Here is a 19287-nt window from a genome sequence, read left to right as displayed (position 1 = left end):
AACAACACATAAAAAGTAATAATTAAAATGATTTATATTTACACGCGTGCGTATTTATTTAAATTGGAAAGAAATTTTTTTTTTTTTTTTTTTTAACGATTGATTTATAAAAACGTGAATTCCTCATATAAATATCGGCCATTTTTATTTTTAAAAGCATTAAGACCTTAACGGTTTTTAAAATTTTAAAAATTTAAATTTAATTTCGGCCATAAAAAAGTTTGTGATCGTTTAAACAACACAAAACACAACAATGTTTATATACAAACATGTTTTCGATTGTGAAATTACGACAAAACAAAAGACAAAAACATAAAACAAACAATAAGCAAATCGATTTCGTAATATTAGATTCATTTGTATTTAAAAAGAGTATACGCGCCATTTTTTTTTTTTACTTTTGTTTAACCGATTTTAAATCGATTTGTACGCATTGTTTTCCCTTTTTTCGGAAAATTTTTGGAATGGAAAATATAATATTAATTTTGCCAAAATATTTAAATATAAGGAAGGTTTTCGGTATGTGATGATGACGTCATACACGTGTCACTAAATTTTGTCGCGTTTTTTTAATTACGAAATGATTTTAAATTATTTAAAAAATTTTAGAAAAGAAAATTGAATTACGGGTAAATAGTTTTTATATAAAATCAAATATAATAATAATGATAATAATAATAATAATAATAATAATAATAATAATAATAATAATAATCAAAATGGAATCACGTTAAAATTTTACGTTTTTTTTTTTTTTTATATTATAAACTGCAATAAAAAATAAGAGTGTTTTTAGGTCATTCATAACGATGGAGTTGAAAAAAAAAAAAAAATTTCTCGATTTTTTTTTATGGTTATAAAGACGGTAGCAGAAAAAAAAATTACACGTTGAAAACTTAAAAAAATTATTATTATTATTATATAGCGCTTATAAAGTTAAAAACGATTATCTCTCTCTCTCTTTCTCTCTCTCTCTCTCTTTCTCTCTCTCTCTCTCTGTCTTATTTGGAACTAAAATTTATTTCACAATTTTTCGGTCCACATATTTTATTTTTTATTTTTAAAAGGTTACAATCGTTTAAATAATTTTTTTTTTTTTTTTTAATAATTGTTGTTTACGTTTGTTTTCAAAATGCATGATTTAATACTAAAATATTATTATTATTATTATTATTATTTAAACCGCGACTAGTTTTCGCCGCGTCCTACTATAATATAAATAAATTATTAATTTTATGCATTATCAATCCTGAGTGACAACTTTTTTTTTAAAATTTTTATTACTGCTTTGCAACCCACACGATTATCAAAGGTCTTTCCCAACGGGATGAAAAAACAAATAATAATAATAATAATAATAATTTCGTAAAAAAAAAAGGTTTTCCTATTATATTTGAGAAGAGGCGGGTAATAAACAATTTAAGAGGAAACAAATTTTAAAAAAGGTTTTTTTTCATTTCCGGGTGATTGATTGAATGATTTTTATTACGATGTTGATTATTTTTTTTTTTAAATTTCCCAATTGCGAAAATGAAAAAATAATAAAATGGCGGATATTATTATTTTAAAAGGATATTTTCAATGGAAAAAATATATTATTATTATTATTATTGCAAAAAAAAAAAAAATCCAGAAAAGGGGAATCAAAATATTAATTCGAGAGGAATTATTTATACTTTACATATATGGAAACCTGATAATCGTAAATAAACCTTACGATAAGGGATTATTATTATTATTATTATTATTAATATTAAAAGACTTATTAAAAAATTATTTATTTATTTTTAATAACATTGTTTATTGATTTTATTGATTTTTTTTTATTTTTATTATTGATATTTCATCGGAGTTTAATTTTTTTTTTTTATTACAATTTATTAGGGTGATTAAATCACGTTTTCATGAAAGGCGATATAACAACAACAACAAAAAATTTATTTTAAAATTTAAATATGGCGGCGGGCGTATAATAATATTATTATTATTATTCGTTAATTTTTTTTTCGTTTAAACTTTAACAAATGTTTTTTTTTTTTATTTTTATTACCGCGTAATTTATTTTTTAAATTAAACTTATTGTTTTCGCATTCTATGAATTTTTTTTTAAATCGTTTGATATTAACGTTTATTTATTCTATGACGATTTTTCCCGGTTTTTTTAAAAAATAAAATTGCTGTACGACTGCATTCCGCGTCCCCGCCATGTTTTTTTTGTTTTACAAATAATAATAATAATTTATTAATTTTAATTGATTGATAACGGAGTACTAATGATAATAATCAACGTATTCCAAAATTGTAGTACGGGGGGGGGAGGGCTTTAGGATTAAGAAACGTATACAAAAAACCGACGGACATATTTAATAAATTAAAAAGTAATTGATTGTTAATTAATAGCGTGAAATGATTGTTAAACATAAACAATAATATTTAAGTGGTAATCAACAACAACAACAACAACAACTTTAACGGCAAATAATAAAAATAAAAATGGAGTTATGAATAAATCATAAATCCGTAAAAGTACGATTGAATTCTCTCGGGCATCAAAGGTTGTTAAGTGAATCCCCATCGTCGTCGTATAAAAAAAAAAAAGTCATGCTACAAAAAAAAAATTATGCGATAGGAAAATGATAAGGGAAGAACAGAGAGGGGTAGGGAAAAGGGGGAAATGGATAACTAATAACATAAAATGTTTTTCTATTGTCATAATAAAAAATTCGTATTACTAAAGGAAATATAATGAGATTTACATTTCGTGACTTATTGAAAAAAAAAAAAAAAAAAAAAAAAATTTATTAAATGATTATCATCATCATCATTATTAATAATAATAATAAAAACGTTAATATTTAATAAGGTTTCCGTGGGAAAAAAGAAAAAAAATATCGACGAGAATAATAATAATAGTAATAATAATAATGATATTGGATGATACGAAAAAAATATAACAAACAATGAAAAAAAAATTTGTTTTTTGTTTCTCCCATTTGTTAAAATTTGAAAATTAAAAATTACGAATAATAATAATTAATTATTATAAAAAATTAAATTGTTAACATATTTATATAATAATGATAATAATGATAATAATAATAATTTCAAAAGAATTAAAATCGTGCAACGCAATCGAAAAAAAAAAAATTAAATTATTACTAAAGTAATAAATTATTTATCACGTTTTTATTTATATCCTTTTAATTTATTAATAATATAAAGGATTTAATAAAAAAACGAATAAAAGCACACACACACACACACGCACACGCATAAATAATAATAATAATAATAATAATGATGATGATAATACCGTGTTTTAAAATAATAAAAAATAAATGATAGTAGTAAAATATATAAAATAAAATAAGTAAATAAAAGATCGAAACAGTAGTAATGGTAATAATAATAATAATTCAAATTTTTTTGTTTTTTTTTTGTTAGTTTTTGTTTTTGTTGCAACATAAAAAAAATGTTTTACAAAATTCATCAGCGTGTTATTAAAAACAAAACATAATTTTTTGTTTATTTTCATTGAAAAACATAAATTTTTATCAACTTTTTTATTATTTGCGGTTATTATTAATAAAATAGAAAAAGAAAAGAAAAAATACGCGGAAGAATTTTTATTTTTTTTTTCAAAAATTTAGTTTTTTCCCGCCAAATCGTGCGAATTTAAAAAAAATTTCCAAATGAGTTTTAAATTAATTACGTAGATTAAAATTATTTAAAATTAATTAATTAATTAATTAATTAATAATAATAAAACGATTGGGAATTTATTTTTTTTAGTACGTCAAACTACAAAGTTTTCAAGTTTCTTTTCTTTTTTATAAATATTTATTTATTCATGACGTTTATTATTATTATTATTATTATTATTATTATTATTATTATTATTATTATTATTATTATTATTAGTATTATTATTAGTATTAGTATTTGTTTAATTTAAAAAAAAATTATTCGTAAATAATATTAATAATAATAAACGTTTAAAAAAAACTAAATAACTTACCGTTAAAAATAAAATAAAATAAAAAGAATTTTCTTTTTTCCGAACAAAAACATTAATCGATCGTTAATAACAATAATGATAATAATAATAATAATAAAAATAATAATAATAATAATAAAAATAATAATAATAACAAAAAAAAATTCACGGCATTGATAACAATCCGACCGATGGTTGTTGAATACTAAAACTCGCGTAAGTAAAAAAAAAAAAAAAAAAAAGAAAAAAAAAAACAAGTTGGTATATCGTGTTTGTGTTCCAGTAACTGGAACAGTAGGTAGTAGCAGCCCTACTACTCGCCGAGTACTCGTTGTTATTTACAATTTTTTTTCTTTTTTTTTTTTTTTTTGTCGATTCGATAAATTAAATTTTTATTTTCGATTTTTGTAAAAAAAAAAAAATTTTTTTTCTCTCTTTCTATAATTTCGGGGCAGGAATCACAGACGATAAAAAACGAAACCCCGACGTAAAAAAAAAATAATAATAATAATGTAATTTCAAAAAAAAATTTTTTTTTTTTTAATTTCGAAAAACTGCGACAAACTCATGGAATGATGACATATATTTAATTTCTAGAAAATTCCTTTTCAATTTTTTTTTTCAATAACAATACTTTTTTATTATTATTATCGATTCGTTTAAATTTTTTTGTTTTTTTTGCAATGCGTTCCAGCATAAATTTTATGGATTTTTTAAATAAATTATTATTATTATTATTATTATTATTATTATTATTTATTAATAGAATGAGTGATTTTCTGTAACGGTTAACGCATAAAAAAAAATATTATTAAAAAATCAATTAATGAAGTTTTTCTCTCTCTCTCTCTCTCTTTCTCTCTCTCTCTCTCTCTCTCTCTCTCTCTCTCTCTCTCTCTCTCTCTCTTTCTCTCTCTGTGGTAATAACAATCGACAAATTTTTTTTTTTTTTTCTTTTTCGTTTTTTTGTTTGTCTCGAATCCAAATTTTCACGGTAAAATGAACGTGAAATGAATGAAAAATTCGTTTTTTTTTTCCCTTCGTGAAAACAATCAACCGGAATTATTAGTATTATTATCATTATCATTATCATTATTAAGTTAAATCGTGAAAGTATAATTTTCCATGTCGAAGATTTTTTTTTTTTTTTTTTTTACTCAAAGTCGTTAAAATTGACTTTTAATATTTTTTATTTCGTCATCATCATCATCATCATCATCATCGTGTCTTTATGCCGTTTTTTTTATGTTTTTTACTTACGACCACAACGACCAATTTTTCTGATTTTGAACCGCCCCTCCCCTCCTTCTCCCATTTTCCTACCTCCCGGGCTTATTCCCTCCTCCCCTTCCCTTCCCTTCTCTTTTCCTTCTTCGCAAAATGCCTTCGTTCGATCCCATTTTTAAAAATTGTTATCATTAATTTATTATTATTATTATTATTATTATCATTATTCTTGTTAAAAACCGTTAGCTTTCTAACCTTTTCCTTTCACAAAAAAAAAAAAAAAGACGAAATTTTATTCCACGACGTTCTGGAAATTTAAATAATTTTTTTTTTTTCCCCCAATAAGTATTTAATTTTACGTTTGTTTTTTTTAAAAATCGATTTATTGATATTTCATCGATCGATATTCAATAGTAATAATAATAATAATGATAATTGATTGTCGAAATGATTGCCTTAATAAAAATTACATTGAAGTTGATGATAAGAAAAAAAAATAAAATTATTATTTATTAAAAAAAAACCGTTAATAAATATTTTTATGTAAGAAAGTATTATTATCATTATTATTATTATTATTATTATTATTATTACCGTCGGTTTCTTTTTGTTTTACTTGGCTAACTTTTTTCCTTTGTTTTATCTATTAATAAAAAAAAATTTTTTATTGATTGGAAATTGTTTAAAGTAAAAACAGAGAAGTGACGAGTATTATTATTAGGTCGTGAAACCGGTCATTGTTTGTTAATACCACGTTTACTTTTCTTTTATTATTATTATTATTATCATTTGGTTTTTTTGTTGTTTTTCGATTTCGAAACGAATTAATTTTACAACAAAAAAAAAAAAGAAATTTTGTAATTTCCGTTTGGAAAACTGTGGACTACCGATTGAAATTTTAACGTGTCACATTATTTGAATACACGTAAGCGAAACATTTAAATTTGTTAATGTTTACAACATGTTTGAAATCATAGAGAGGAGTTAAATGGTCGTGGAAGAAGACAATACGTTAGTTAGTTAAGTTTATGGAATTCGGTATAAATCATTGCAATAAATTCGGGAGCCGCCATTTTAAACTGGTTAAAAGAAATTATTATTATTAATTATTTGAGCGACCGAGTTGAAAAAAAAAAAAAAATTTTGAGATTAAGGAGGGTCAGCAGAAAATGGGGTCAGCTAAAAAAAACGCGGGATATTTATTGGGTATCTATTGACCGGTTGTTGTTATAATAAAAAAAAACTAGAAACGAATTCCGTGTCAAACGTATATCATATAACAACAATTTTTATTTTTTATTTTTATTTTTTAATATCCGCGTTAAACTTGTGTTGAATTTTTATTATTATTATCGTTTTCGTTTTACGGTTAATTTTTTTTTTAAATTTTGGCGGGAAATTCAAAAAAAAAAGGGGGGGGGAGGGAAATCGAATCGATTCGAAAATAAATAAAAACACACCAAAACGTAAAAATTTATTTATTTATTTATTTTTATTTATTTATTTAATTTTTTTTTTGTTCGTTTTATTTATTTACTAAGTATATAATATTTATATATATGTACATAAAATTATTAATTTTTTTTGTCTTCTTACGCTTAATAATAATAATAATAATAAAAGTTGAGAATAGTAAAAATAATAATAATAACGAAAATAAAATTAAAATTCGCGCGCTTTTTTTTTTTACGGAGTTGCACGTGCGTCGTGTGCGTAATCGTTCTTAATCTTTTATATAATTAATAATAAAATTTTTCAATAATAATAATAATAATAATGATAATAATAATAATAGTAAATTTAAATCACATTCGACGTTTAATTTTTGAAAAAAATTAAAAAAAAAAAAAAAATTCGTTTTTTTTTTGATCACAGCATTTTTAAAAAAAATTTTTATTTTCTAATTTTTTAAAATTTAAATTTAAAAGAAAATAAAAGAGAAAATTTAATTTTAAGTTGTTAATAACTAATTAATAAATATTTATTTGTTTTTTTTTAAATAAAATTTTGCTGTCGGAAAATTTAAAAAATAATAATCGGGTTAATGCGTAAGGGTTGAAAGAATGAGGAGAACCACGTGGAACGTTGAATCGGACGTGACGATAAACAAAAAAAAAAAAAAAAAAAAAAACGTGGTTTTTAATTTAAGACGTGGCGCAAGATTTTTCGAAAACGTTGATATAAAAAATAATTTTTTTTTTTTTTTTGGAAAAACGCTCATTATAGGGTTTTTTCCACAACGGGTAACTAAAATTTTTTTTTTGTATAATAGGATTGTTGTAAATTTTTTTTCGTTTTTTTGTTCGTTTTTCGATAAATTAATTAATAATTTTTTTTCTAAATGTTTATCGTCTTCTACTTGGTGGCGGGGCTGCTGTGTGGTGCATGCATCCTTCAACGTTTTCCGGCCAATCGCAAACGTTTTCGTTTGGATTAAATACTAAATTAGCTGGACATGGCATGTGATGTTTTCTTTCTCCCTCGCACATGTAATACATTCTACAATCTGCTTTGTCTTTGTGGTAACTTATGTGACCGTCTTCTTCTTCGCAAACAACTTCATTTGCTGTAATCATTATTTCATTTTTTTTTTATTAGTACTAAACAACCGTCACGAAATCAGTCAAAGAATGAATGAATGAATGAATCACTTACGATCTTTGGTCGTGTATTGTCCGTTAGGGTTCGAGCTTTCGTACGGTCCGTCGTATTCGAGTTTAACTTTGTAATTTTCGAGTTCGGATTTCATGGATTTTATCAATGGGTATTTTCCGGTTCCGCAATGACCCTTAAAATCGTCCATGTCGACAGACCATATCATTATACCACCGAAACCTTCTTCCTTTAACCATTCCATCTGCGAAAGAAAATTTTATTTATTATTCATTTTTTCATAGTTTTTTAATAAGGGAATGAAAAAGTTTTAAATCAGGTACCTTAGTTTTTAAACTTCTTTCGTCGTCGAAACCGACCCATTGATCTTCTTTGTAAGCGAAAGGTACTTGTTGTTCATTGTCCCAAACCAACGTCGTGTTATCTTTTTGCAAGAAATCGCAAACCTGAATTTAAAAAAAAAAAAAGAGGTTTTAAAATTAGTCATTGGTTTTTCGTCGAATTAATTTTGAGACGATGATAAAAGTACGCACTTCGTAATAGCTCATAAATCCAGCTTCTCCCGTATATTTACCAGGAGTACCACCACCGGAAGCCGGAGCACCGATATCAAATTGACTTTCATTGACAAGAGTGAAAGATCTACCGTACGTCGGCATACCGATCATGAGTTTTTCCTTTGGAGCCCCTTGTTTCACCCATTCTCTAGCGCTGTAATCCTTTTAAAACAAAATGATGACGTCATTAATTTAAATAAAATTTTAACCGGAAAAAAATTAATATATGTATACTCACGACGGTGAGTTTTTTTTGATAGCTCGTTGCGCTGTCCAATGAATAAAGTGGAGAATTATGACCGACTTGTCTTTCCCATTGACCGTGGAAATCATAAGTCATGACGTTTATGAAATCTAAATATTTAGAAATTTCTGGAACGTCGTAACTAAAAAAAAAACAAAAAAAAATTGTTGAAATCGAATTTTTTGAATGAATGAAATTTATTTTTATTCTTGTTATTATGTATTTATACCCGGCAGCAATGGCTTCGAAACTAGCTGGTACAGCAGCTGATAAAAGTAATCTCGGTTGATTTGAACTTTTAGCTTCACCTTCGAATGCCAATCTTAATTCTTTTAATAAGTTTACGTAAGATGAACGATCGTCTGCTCCTCTAAAAAAAAAATAGTATAAAAGTTATTATGTTAGGCCTTGTGGTGGTGGTGGTCGTGGTGGTGACATACGCGAACGTGTCATTATCTACCTTGGATATTCCCAATCCACGTCTAAACCGTTAAATTTATATTCTCTTAAAAATTCAATGGCTTCGTATACGAATTGATTCATTCTGAACGTGTTCGATGTGAGTTCTTTAAACGGAGTAGAACCGAAAGCCCAACCTCCGATGGCAAGAAGAACCTGAAAAAAAAATTTTTTTTTTGTTAAATTTATTACACGTGGCAATAACGCGAAGAAAAAGTGATAGGAATAATAATAATAATAATAAACCTTAAGATTTGGATTCTTTTCTCTTAAAGCAACAACACGGTCGTACATTTCTCCATCTTTATCGTCTGCTTCGGATAATTTGTGATTTTTTAACGTGGCAAAAGCATAAACTACGTGCGTGCAAAGACCGGCGTCGACGTCTTCCGGTGTAAATTTTCCAGCGCCCGGACGTTTTTGCGACCAACTTGTCATGTAACAGAATACTTGAGGGTCTCGTTCTGTACAAAAAAAAAAAAAAAAAACAAAATTTTTGTAAATTGATTTTTTCTCGCAGAGGACACATCGTTCGGTACGATAAGGTCACAAGGGGGTCACACAAAGTCGTTTGAACGATTGCAAATTTTCGGGAAAAAAAATTTTTTTTTTTTATCAAAACAAACGAATTACCGTTGGTGGACGTGATGACGTTTTCAACAGTTTTAGCTTTCGTAGGTTTTTTAAATTTACTCAACAAATCGGAAACGTCAATTTTAATCGGTTCCGGTTTTTCGATATTAACTTCGACAATTGAATTAGCAACTTTACTCCAATCAATGTCTTTAGCATTGTTTTCTCTCGGTATGCCCAACAATTCTTCTCTGTAAACAATATTATTATTATTATTATTATTATTAATTAATAGAAATTTAATTAATAAAATAACTTTTTTTTTTACATTCGTTAAATTTCACTTATTAATTAATTAATTAATTAATTAACGTAAAACAATGGTTACGATAACAAAAAAGAAAGAAAAAAAATGTGATGTTAATTTGTTTTGTTTTCCATTAAATTTTCACTCGTGACACGTTTCGTAATTTAAAACCGCCATTTTTCTTTTTTCTTTTCATTAATTCCCATTGTTTTTTTTTATACATAACAATATATAATTAAATTAACCTCATGGCTCCTATGAGTGGATATTTAACTTTTCCACCGCAAATTGTTCCAGTGAAATCGTCCATGTCAACGGTCCAAACCATGGCTCCACCAAAACCGTTAGATTTTAACCATTTCATTTTATGTCTTATTGATTTTTCATCGTCGAAACCGACCCATTGATCACCATCGACGAGATAGGGTACTTTCATTTCATCGTCCCAAATGTAAGAAGCTCCTTTTCTTAACATTTCGCAAATCTAGAAATTATTGAAAGGCGTTTTATAGCGAAAAATTAAAAAAAATCGCGAAATTTTTTCTTAACCGGGGATTAGCATTATGTAAAATTGTATATAAATTTTTTACGGTTTATGGGATTATTTCAAAAATGGGGGGATTAATTTAATTCCTTAAGGTGTGGCTCCCCCGTTTTTTTTTTTTTTTTTTGCCCTTCATGGAATTAATTTTTAAATAAGGAATATATAAAAGCATAAATAATTAAATAAAAGGTGTCGAAAACAGAAAAAAAAAAAAATTCTAAACGAGATTTAAAAAATTGCTCAACTTTAAATTTTTCTTTTGCACCGATTTTTACGGTTAAATAATTTAACGGCCTTATAAATTTATTTAAAAAAAAAAAGAAAACGTAATCAAACGGGCATTGTTATTATTATTATTATTATTATTATTATCAATATGGGCGTTATGAGAGAGTTATGAAAATAATTTAATTTCGGGTCATTTGAAATGAAATAAGAAAAAAAAATGTTTTTGTGTCCGCCATTACTCAACGGACAAAAAAAGAAAGAAATGAATTATTTTTCAATGTCGAAATAAAAACAATGTGCGTATTTTATGTGCGTATCAGGTGAATTTTTTTTTTCTTTAAAATTTATTATCGCCAAAACAAAACAAAACAAGGTAAAATTTAAAGGCGTGGAATTAAAATTTACCTTCCAGGCTTATGCCACGATAAAAAAAAAAAGTCACGTAAATGAAAATGAAATTTTTTTTATTTTAAAAATGGTAACTGGTGGTATTTAAATATACTTCCATCTAATAATATTCGATTTGTGTTGTGTGTATGTAATGTGACGTGTCAATAGAGGAATCTTACGCTTTATTATTATTATTATTATTTACATAATTAAAAACGATTCGTGACGATGCATGATTAGAAAGTTTATAATCGGTAGGTAGGTAGGTAGGTAGGTAGGTAGGCAGGTACAAACCTCGTAATAAGCTAAAAATCCTCCTTCTTTCGTGTATTCTCCAGCTTTACCACCGCCGCTCGCCGGACTGTTTACCTTATAAACTTTTGGATTCGATAAAGTGAAAGTTCTACCATATGTCGGCATTCCGATGATCAATTTGTCTTTGGGTGCTCCCAAACGTACCCACGTTCCAGCAGCGTTTTCGACGGATAATTGTTTTCTCCATTCGCTGTCGGATGATGGAGCATGAAGTGGTGCATTGTGACCCGTTTCTCTTTCCCATTTGCCGTGGAAATCGTATGCCATCAAATTAATAAAATCCAAATAACTAAAAGTGATAGATAATGATAATAATAAATGTTGAGACAAATGCGGTTTTTTTTATAACTAGTTTGATACATAAAAACAACCTGACCTTGAATTATTCTAATAAACTTTTCGTTTTTTTAAATGTAAATTTTTATTTAAAAAGTAAAAGTTGGGAAAGTAAAGACCAAAGGTAAAAATATTTTTTTTTTTAAACCGCGATATTGGTAATACTTATTTTATACCTGGTATTTAACATTATTATTATTATTATTATCATTAATATTAATTTTTGTTGTCGCAAAGGGTTATTTAAAAATGACGTAAAATTATTTAAAATTTACGTAAGAAATTATTATTAATTTTATCATTTGTTTCTCCTCCAAAAAAACAAAAAAATTATTACGGTAATAAAAATGTTTTAATTAATTATTATTATTATTATTTTTAAATAGGAATTCCCGGTCGAATTTTCTTACTAATAGAACGTTTTATTATTATTAATCATCGGGTTACCGGGTGTTGTGTCGGGTAGTACCGAATCCAGGTGTTTGAATTTTTTTATTCGTTTCGTCATCTAAAGAAAAAATTATTTTATTTGTCATAAGGAAAAGTTTAAACAAAAAATTATTATTATTATTATTATTATTATTATTATTATTATTATTATTATTATTATTTTTAATAATACGTAATTAATATTACGTGTTATCAAAATCGGTGAAGAAAAATTAATTTATATATCGTAAAGAAAAGAATTTTATTGTCTTGTGGACACGCCTTGTCCTCCGTTTTATTACCCGTAACACGCACACACGCACGCACGCACGCACACGATTCGCAAAAATCCGGCGCGAATTTTTTTTCCTTTTTTTAAAGGTCATGTTGTAGACGGTGTGTTGTGTTTTTAAAAGTATTTAAACCGTTTGGAAAAGAGAGAGAGAGAAATTTTACGAAATAATTAAAAAGAATAAGTAGAAGAAGAAGAAAAAATATAAGATCGAAAGGTACAAACAACAAACGCGGTTGTTGGTTTCGCATGCACTCTAAGGTCGGACAAACACGACGCTAAGGTCTTTTTTCATTGCTTATTCATTTCGTCGATCAGGAAGAAGAAAATTTTTCGTTAAAATAATGAAAAATTAATTATCGTTTCGTATTAACGGTACGTAAATAAACAAACCTGGCAACGGCAGGTACGTCGTAACCGGATCTTATATTGTCTGGACCGACAGGTACGGCAGCGGTTAATAACAATCTAGGTTTTTTAACTTCTTGCGCTTCGGCTTCGAAAGCTTCTCTGAGTTCTGAAAAAAAAAAAATTAAAAAAAACGGCGGTTATTTCTAGAAACTTTTAGAAATTTTTACTATTATTATTATTATTATTATTTAGAATTTTGTAAGTATTTGCTGCGGTTTATTAATTCGCGATTCAAATAAAAAAAAAAACTTTACTCAATAACGTATGACGAATTTAAATAGTTTTTTGCGGTTTTCAAGAGTACAAACGACAAACGAAAATAATAATAATAATAAGTATTTAAAAAAAAAAAAGTTAATATGAGGTCAAGGAGTAATTTTTTTTTTTTTTTTGTTTTCTGTTTTTTGTTGTTGTTGTTGTTGTTTGTTAAATTAAAAGAAGTTATTTTTATAATAATGGTGCGAAATATTTCCATGTTTATATTATACGCGGTTGTGGCGGTGGTGGTGGTGGTGGGGGCGATGGTGGTGTTGTGGAATTTCCAGTGCCACCAACTCATTTAAAAAAAAAAAAAAAAAAGGGTTTTTGTTTCGGTTTGTTCAGGTAAAAAAAAAAAAAAAAATTTTTATTAAACGAATGTGAAACGTTTACAAACGTTTTACTATTATTATTATTATTATTATTATTATTATTATTATTATTATTATTATTACTATTACCTTTTAATAAAAAGACGTAATTTTTCTTATCATCTGAACCTTTTGGATATTCCCAATCGATATCGAGACCGTCGAAATTTCTATCTCTCAAATAAGGTATGGCGCTGTATATGAAAGTTTGTCTAGAATATCTCGAAGATGACATGTCTTTAAATTTTTGAGTTCCGAATGACCAACCACCTGAAAAATAAATAGTAATAATAATAATATATTTAATTAGTATTATGCGATCGATGAATCGATTAATCGATCGATCGATAAATAATCGTCTTTGCTTTTTGTTTTTATTGGTGGGGGGGGGGAATTATAAATGTCAGTTTTGTTTTATTTTTTCGGTTTATGGTTTTAGTTTTAAAAAAAATAAAAGTAAATTATTATTATTATTATTATCTCGTAGTTTTTTTTTTATTGATGTCAGGTAACGAGGATCTCTGTCTCTTTCTCTCTCTATCTTACGTCAAAACTCAGGAATTATTGTCTTGATGACCTTGGGAAATTTTTTTTTTTTTTTTTTTTTTTTTTTTGACAAAGTTTTAGCAAGGAAAAAGTCAAATTGTAAAACAAATTTTTGTTGTTTGTTGTTTGTTGTTGTTGATAATGTCTCGGTCACGTGCCAAACGATTACAAAGATTTAAGAGAAAAAAAAAAATCTCACCGATGGCAAGTAAAATTTTCAAATTGGGATTAGATTTTTTCAATTTCATTATTCTATCGTACAATCCGACTTTTCCATCTTTCGTTTCGTCGTTGGATTCGAACGACGAAAGTTTTCCCTTTTTCAACCATCCGAAAGCGTAAATGACGTGAGTGCAAAGATCTGGTTGTATGTCTTCTGGTAAAAATTTCCCATGTTTCGGACGATACTGCGACCAGTTTGTATAATAACAAACAACCTGAAAATGTAAATCGTCGTTACAAATTTTTTATTATTAATATTATCAAAACAAACGTAATTAAAAAAATTATTATTATTATTCGTCACCTTGTATTCTTGTTCGTCTGAACTATCGCTAGATTTTCTCGTGGCAATAGAATTAACGCTCGATTTATTTTTCACACGAAATCTATTTACACTTGCCGATATTTCTTGATCTCCTTTTTTAATCAATGCGCTCGACGTAGGCCTTCTTAATTTTCTTCTGACACCTTTAAATAAAGAAAAAAATTATGATTATTATTATTAATGATTTTATGATTATAATAATAATAATAATAATAATAATAAATTATAGGAAAAGTTATTCGTTTTGATTTGTGAAAATTTATTAAACAAGGACACGTGCCACCGACATTCTATTTTTAATAGATAAAAAAAAATGTTTGACTCGCCGTAGCAAAAAATGTTTGTTTGCGCTTACTCAATATAAGACTAAATCAAAAGACCTTGAACGGTTTTTTTTTTTTTTTTTAAATAAACCTTTGGGTGTGGTGACTCGGAGCGTTCAAATCTCTTTTGCGTTCTTCTTAATAAGTCAATATACTATCAATGAATAAGGGCTACCAACCACAATTAATCAAACAACGAAGACAAAGACAAACAGACAAAGACAAACGAACGAACAAAAAAAATTCTCAAAGTTTTCCGGATGTTTTTTTTTAAGGAGCTTACACGCACGCACACGCACGCACACGCATATTTAAATCCAACCTTTTCTTATTATTATTAATATTAATTACGTAATAATTAAGTAATTAAATTCAAAATAAAATAAAACGAGTTTTTTTTTTTTTTTTAAATACTTTATGATCTTAAAACTTAATTTAAAAAAATTTTATATAAATCAAATCGATCGTGCCTTGCTCTCTCCTGCCACGTTTAATACAAAAATGTATTATAAAAGTTAAGGCTGATTGTTAGAGAATTTACTGGACAACAACAACCAGTTAACATTTTAACAAAAAAAATAATAATAATTTTTTTCGGAGGGAAAAGGCATTAGAACATAATAAATAAATTATTGTTAAACTGATTTATAACGATAATAATAATAATAATGATATTAGAAAGGTGTAAAACAACAACAGATATTATAACAATAACAATTGTAATAATGATAATGATGATAATAATAATAAGGGCGGAGTTTTTTTTTTTTTTTTATGTAACACTTTGACGATTGTGCGTAAAAATTTTGGTATACAGTTTTAACACAATTAAGATGTGTAACGGAAAGAGTGTGACGCCATTTTTAAAACTGCAACAACAACAATTTATTTTCAATAGGTTTCTACAAATAAAGAAAAAAATAATAATGATAATAATTAATAAGATAAGAGAGTAATAAATTTTACGGATGGCGTGAACTTATACATATATAATTTTTTTTAATCTAAATACGTAAGAAAAATATTTGAATTTGATTGTTTGAAAGTGGGGTGTGGGTGGGGGTGGGGAAGAGGGTAAAAATGATTTGCGACGTTTGTTAAAAAAAAAAAAGAAGGTTAAAACCACGATTCGTCGCTTACCTTGTGCAGAATCCATAAACTGCCCTAAGAACAAGAGCGTTAGACATATCGTGTAAATGTATCCTTCCCACCTTGGCAATAACTGTAAATAAAAAAAATAAAAAAATTTGTTTTTAATTTTATGCTTTTAAAATTGAGAGTTAATGTTAAAAGAGAGAGAGAGAAAGAGAGAGAGAGAGAGAGAGAGAGAGAGAGAGAGAGAGGTAAATCGTAATTAAAGAGAGTGTTTGTTTAAAAGAAAAAAAAAAGTAGAACAAACAAAAATAAAAAATATAAATTGTAATTCATTTTACTTTTATTCTATTTTTGGGGTGATAGCCATTTTGAATTTATAAAATTTTTCTATTAAAACTTAAGTTTATGAGAATAACAGAAACAACAACAACAACAACAACAACAACAAACGACAACAACAACAAACGACATAATTTTAAGATCAAATCAAAACGTTTGTCGTCGTAAACATGTTTTGAAACAATTTTATATAAATTAAATTTTTGTGTTTTTCACTCTAATGACTGCCCAATTTTACTTTCGTTCATTTTGAAAAACGAAAAAAAAAAAATTTTTTTATTTAAATTTTTTCTCATCGTGGTTTTAGATAATTCTTTTAATTCGATTAAAAATTTTTAAAAAAAAAACTTTCTTTTTTTTTTTTTCCTTCAATGAAATGACAAAAAAAAAAAAAAAATACGTTTCGGGTTCAATTTTTTTTTTTTTTCTTAATAAAACTTTCTAGAAAAATGACAAAACATTTTATTAAAAATTATTTTTTAACGAAGGTACGCATTATCATTATTATTATTATTATTATTATTATTACAACAACGACGACGACAACGTAACAAAATAATCGTTTTTAAACGGGCCCAATCACTTTTTTTTTTTTTTTTTTTTGTTCGAATTAACGAAACTCTTAAATATTATTGTGATTTTTTTTCTCTCTCTCTCTTTCCAAATACTTCCAGTGCATAGATAATAACTGGAAGACAACAACGAAATAGGTGATTAATGATAATAATAATAATAATAATAATAGTGAGTAAAGTGAACGGTCGAAAAATTTGCAAATCAGGCATGAAGGTATACACATTGAATTCAATGACACGTGTCACGGTTTTGTTGAACGATAAATATTAATGTAATAATAATAATAATAACAACATTGCTACCATTACCACCGATGAAGTAATAATAATAATAATAATAATGACAACAACAACAACCACAGGTGAATAATAATCCGATATGAATTTATTACGGTAATGCTAACGAAAACTCAAAACGATGACGGCGATGACGATGACGACAACAACAACAACAACAACAACAGCAGCAGATGACAAAACAAAAAAAATCTTGAAATTAAAATTTTCGTTAATGTCACATGATAATTTCTTAAGAGTTTCAAAATATAAAAAAAAAATAAAAATAAAATATTATTAAAAGATTTGGAAAACGTGGAACGAGAAGACGTTTCGGTATTCGTTTTTTTTTTTTTTAACCTCGAAAAATTTGGTCGCTTACAAAATTAAACGAATCCGTGATAACATATCATTTTTATTACGTCATTAAGTCGCACGGATAAAAACAACACGAAATGTTTAATTGAACTTAAAAACAAAAAAAAAATTTTTCTCTCTCTCTTTCTCTGTCTCTCTCACTCCTTCTTTCTCTCCATTATAATTTGTGAAAGCCATTAATTTTTTTTTACGATTTATGATTTATTATTATTATTAATATTAATAATAATAATTAAAGTTATTAATTTCTCTGCCTCCTCCTCCTCCTCCTCTTCCTTCTCCTCTTCCTCCTCCCCTTTTAACGTAACCTTTTTCCGTTATCGATAAAATCATGGGAGAGATAGGATGGTTGTTGTCGTTGTTGTTGTTGTTGTTAACATTTGTTTATTTTTAAAATATGTAAGTGCGCGGCACACGATCTCTTATAACAAAGTCACGATCGGATTTACGTTTATCTTTTCTTTTTACTTAGATTTTACCTGCTAATTATACTTTTAAAAATGTCACAACAATAAATAATTAATATAAGAGGAAACCAGAAAAAAATTTGAAAGTAAATGTTTATTTCGTGAACGTCGTCGTCGTCGACGTCGACGTCGTCTGGTAGGTAAGGCGCAAATCGAAATATTTTGATGGAAAATGTTTTAAATCATTATCATCATCATCATCGTCGTCGTTTTAAGTTTTTGTTGTTAGCATTTCGTTCGAAAGGGAAAATAATAATGTCGCCATATTAATAATAAAAGTTTAAATAAATAAAGTCACACAAGAAAAAAGCAAAAACTTTCCTTTTTCTCCAGGGCAACTCATGGAAAAACAATTAACATTTATATAAATTAATATTAATAATAATAATAATAATGATAATAATGTTGTGGAATTAAAATTTCATGTGATCGAAGGTAAACCAATGTATAGAATTACTGGTAAACATTTGCAATTGGATTTCGTCGTCATCGTCACGATGATGATGATGGTGGTGACGGTGACGGTGACGTTTAGGAGAAATATTATAGGGCTCGTGTTGTGGGGTTAGAACAGTGTGAGTGATTGAATAATGCGAGTGGAAACAAAAAAATTTTGATTTTAAAATATTGGCAGCATTGTTATATGTACACACAGAAAGAATTCCAGACATCATCGGGTTTAGCCAAAAGCCGTCGACCTTGCTACGTAATTATTTTTTTCTGTTTTTTTTTTTATTTTTTTTCTCCATTCGTGCCAATTCATTACCGGAAACTTTATTCGTTAATAAAAATCTTTCTCTCTCTCTCTCTTACTCATTTGCAAAAAAAAAACAAAGAGAGAGAGAGGGTGGGAGGGAAGGGTGGGAACAAAAAAAATTTCTTTTGCAGTTGTGAAAACAAAACAAAAAAATTCGTTTGAGGGGGTTAAACCGCGAAAAAAGAAAAAAAAACAAAAAGAATTTTTAAGGTCGGCGACTTTTTCTTTTTCATTCTGCTTTTAATTTTTTTTTTTTATTGTTTTCATCGACTTAAAGTTTTAACCGACGAAACGTCACGCAAATGCGTTTTTTTTTAATTCCAATATTGCGTGGTTTTTTTTTTGCGTAAAAAAAAAATGCGTGAAAGATTACATTTAAAATATGGGTATGGTACGTGTCCACGTTGTTGGCCATCGATCGACGATGGATTAC

At 26.7% G+C, this 19287-nt stretch overlaps 2 protein-coding genes across 2 annotated transcripts; both read right to left on the bottom strand.

The window, feature by feature from the left end:
• Positions 1 to 7569: 7569 nt before the first annotated feature.
• Positions 7570 to 14933, bottom strand: Phum_PHUM203740 (uncharacterized protein; the record flags this gene model as incomplete). The annotated part of the gene is made up of 16 exons (XM_002425436.1): positions 7570 to 7790; positions 7880 to 8081; positions 8161 to 8283; positions 8371 to 8556; positions 8633 to 8780; positions 8868 to 9008; positions 9099 to 9253; positions 9344 to 9561; positions 9731 to 9921; positions 10223 to 10461; positions 11434 to 11743; positions 12905 to 13028; positions 13642 to 13821; positions 14297 to 14534; positions 14624 to 14787; positions 14921 to 14933. The coding sequence occupies 16 exons, from the start codon at positions 14931 to 14933 to the stop codon at positions 7570 to 7572; spliced, it is 2853 nt and encodes a 950-aa protein (XP_002425481.1).
• Positions 14934 to 15739: 806 nt separating this feature from the next.
• Phum_PHUM203730 (uncharacterized protein) lies at positions 15740 to 16154 on the bottom strand (the record flags this gene model as incomplete). The annotated part of the gene is made up of 2 exons (XM_002425435.1): positions 15740 to 15869; positions 16108 to 16154. 2 exons carry the CDS (start codon positions 16152 to 16154, stop codon positions 15740 to 15742), a joined length of 177 nt encoding a protein of 58 aa, XP_002425480.1.
• Positions 16155 to 19287: the final 3133 nt, after the last annotated feature.

Source organism: Pediculus humanus, genomic scaffold, assembly GCF_000006295.1.
Source record: "Pediculus humanus corporis 1103172107554 genomic scaffold, whole genome shotgun sequence".
In the NCBI taxonomy this organism is placed as follows: domain Eukaryota; kingdom Metazoa; phylum Arthropoda; class Insecta; order Psocodea; family Pediculidae; genus Pediculus; species Pediculus humanus.
The sequence above is the reverse complement of the archived record's forward strand: the minus strand, read 5'-3'. Positions and strand labels throughout refer to the sequence as shown.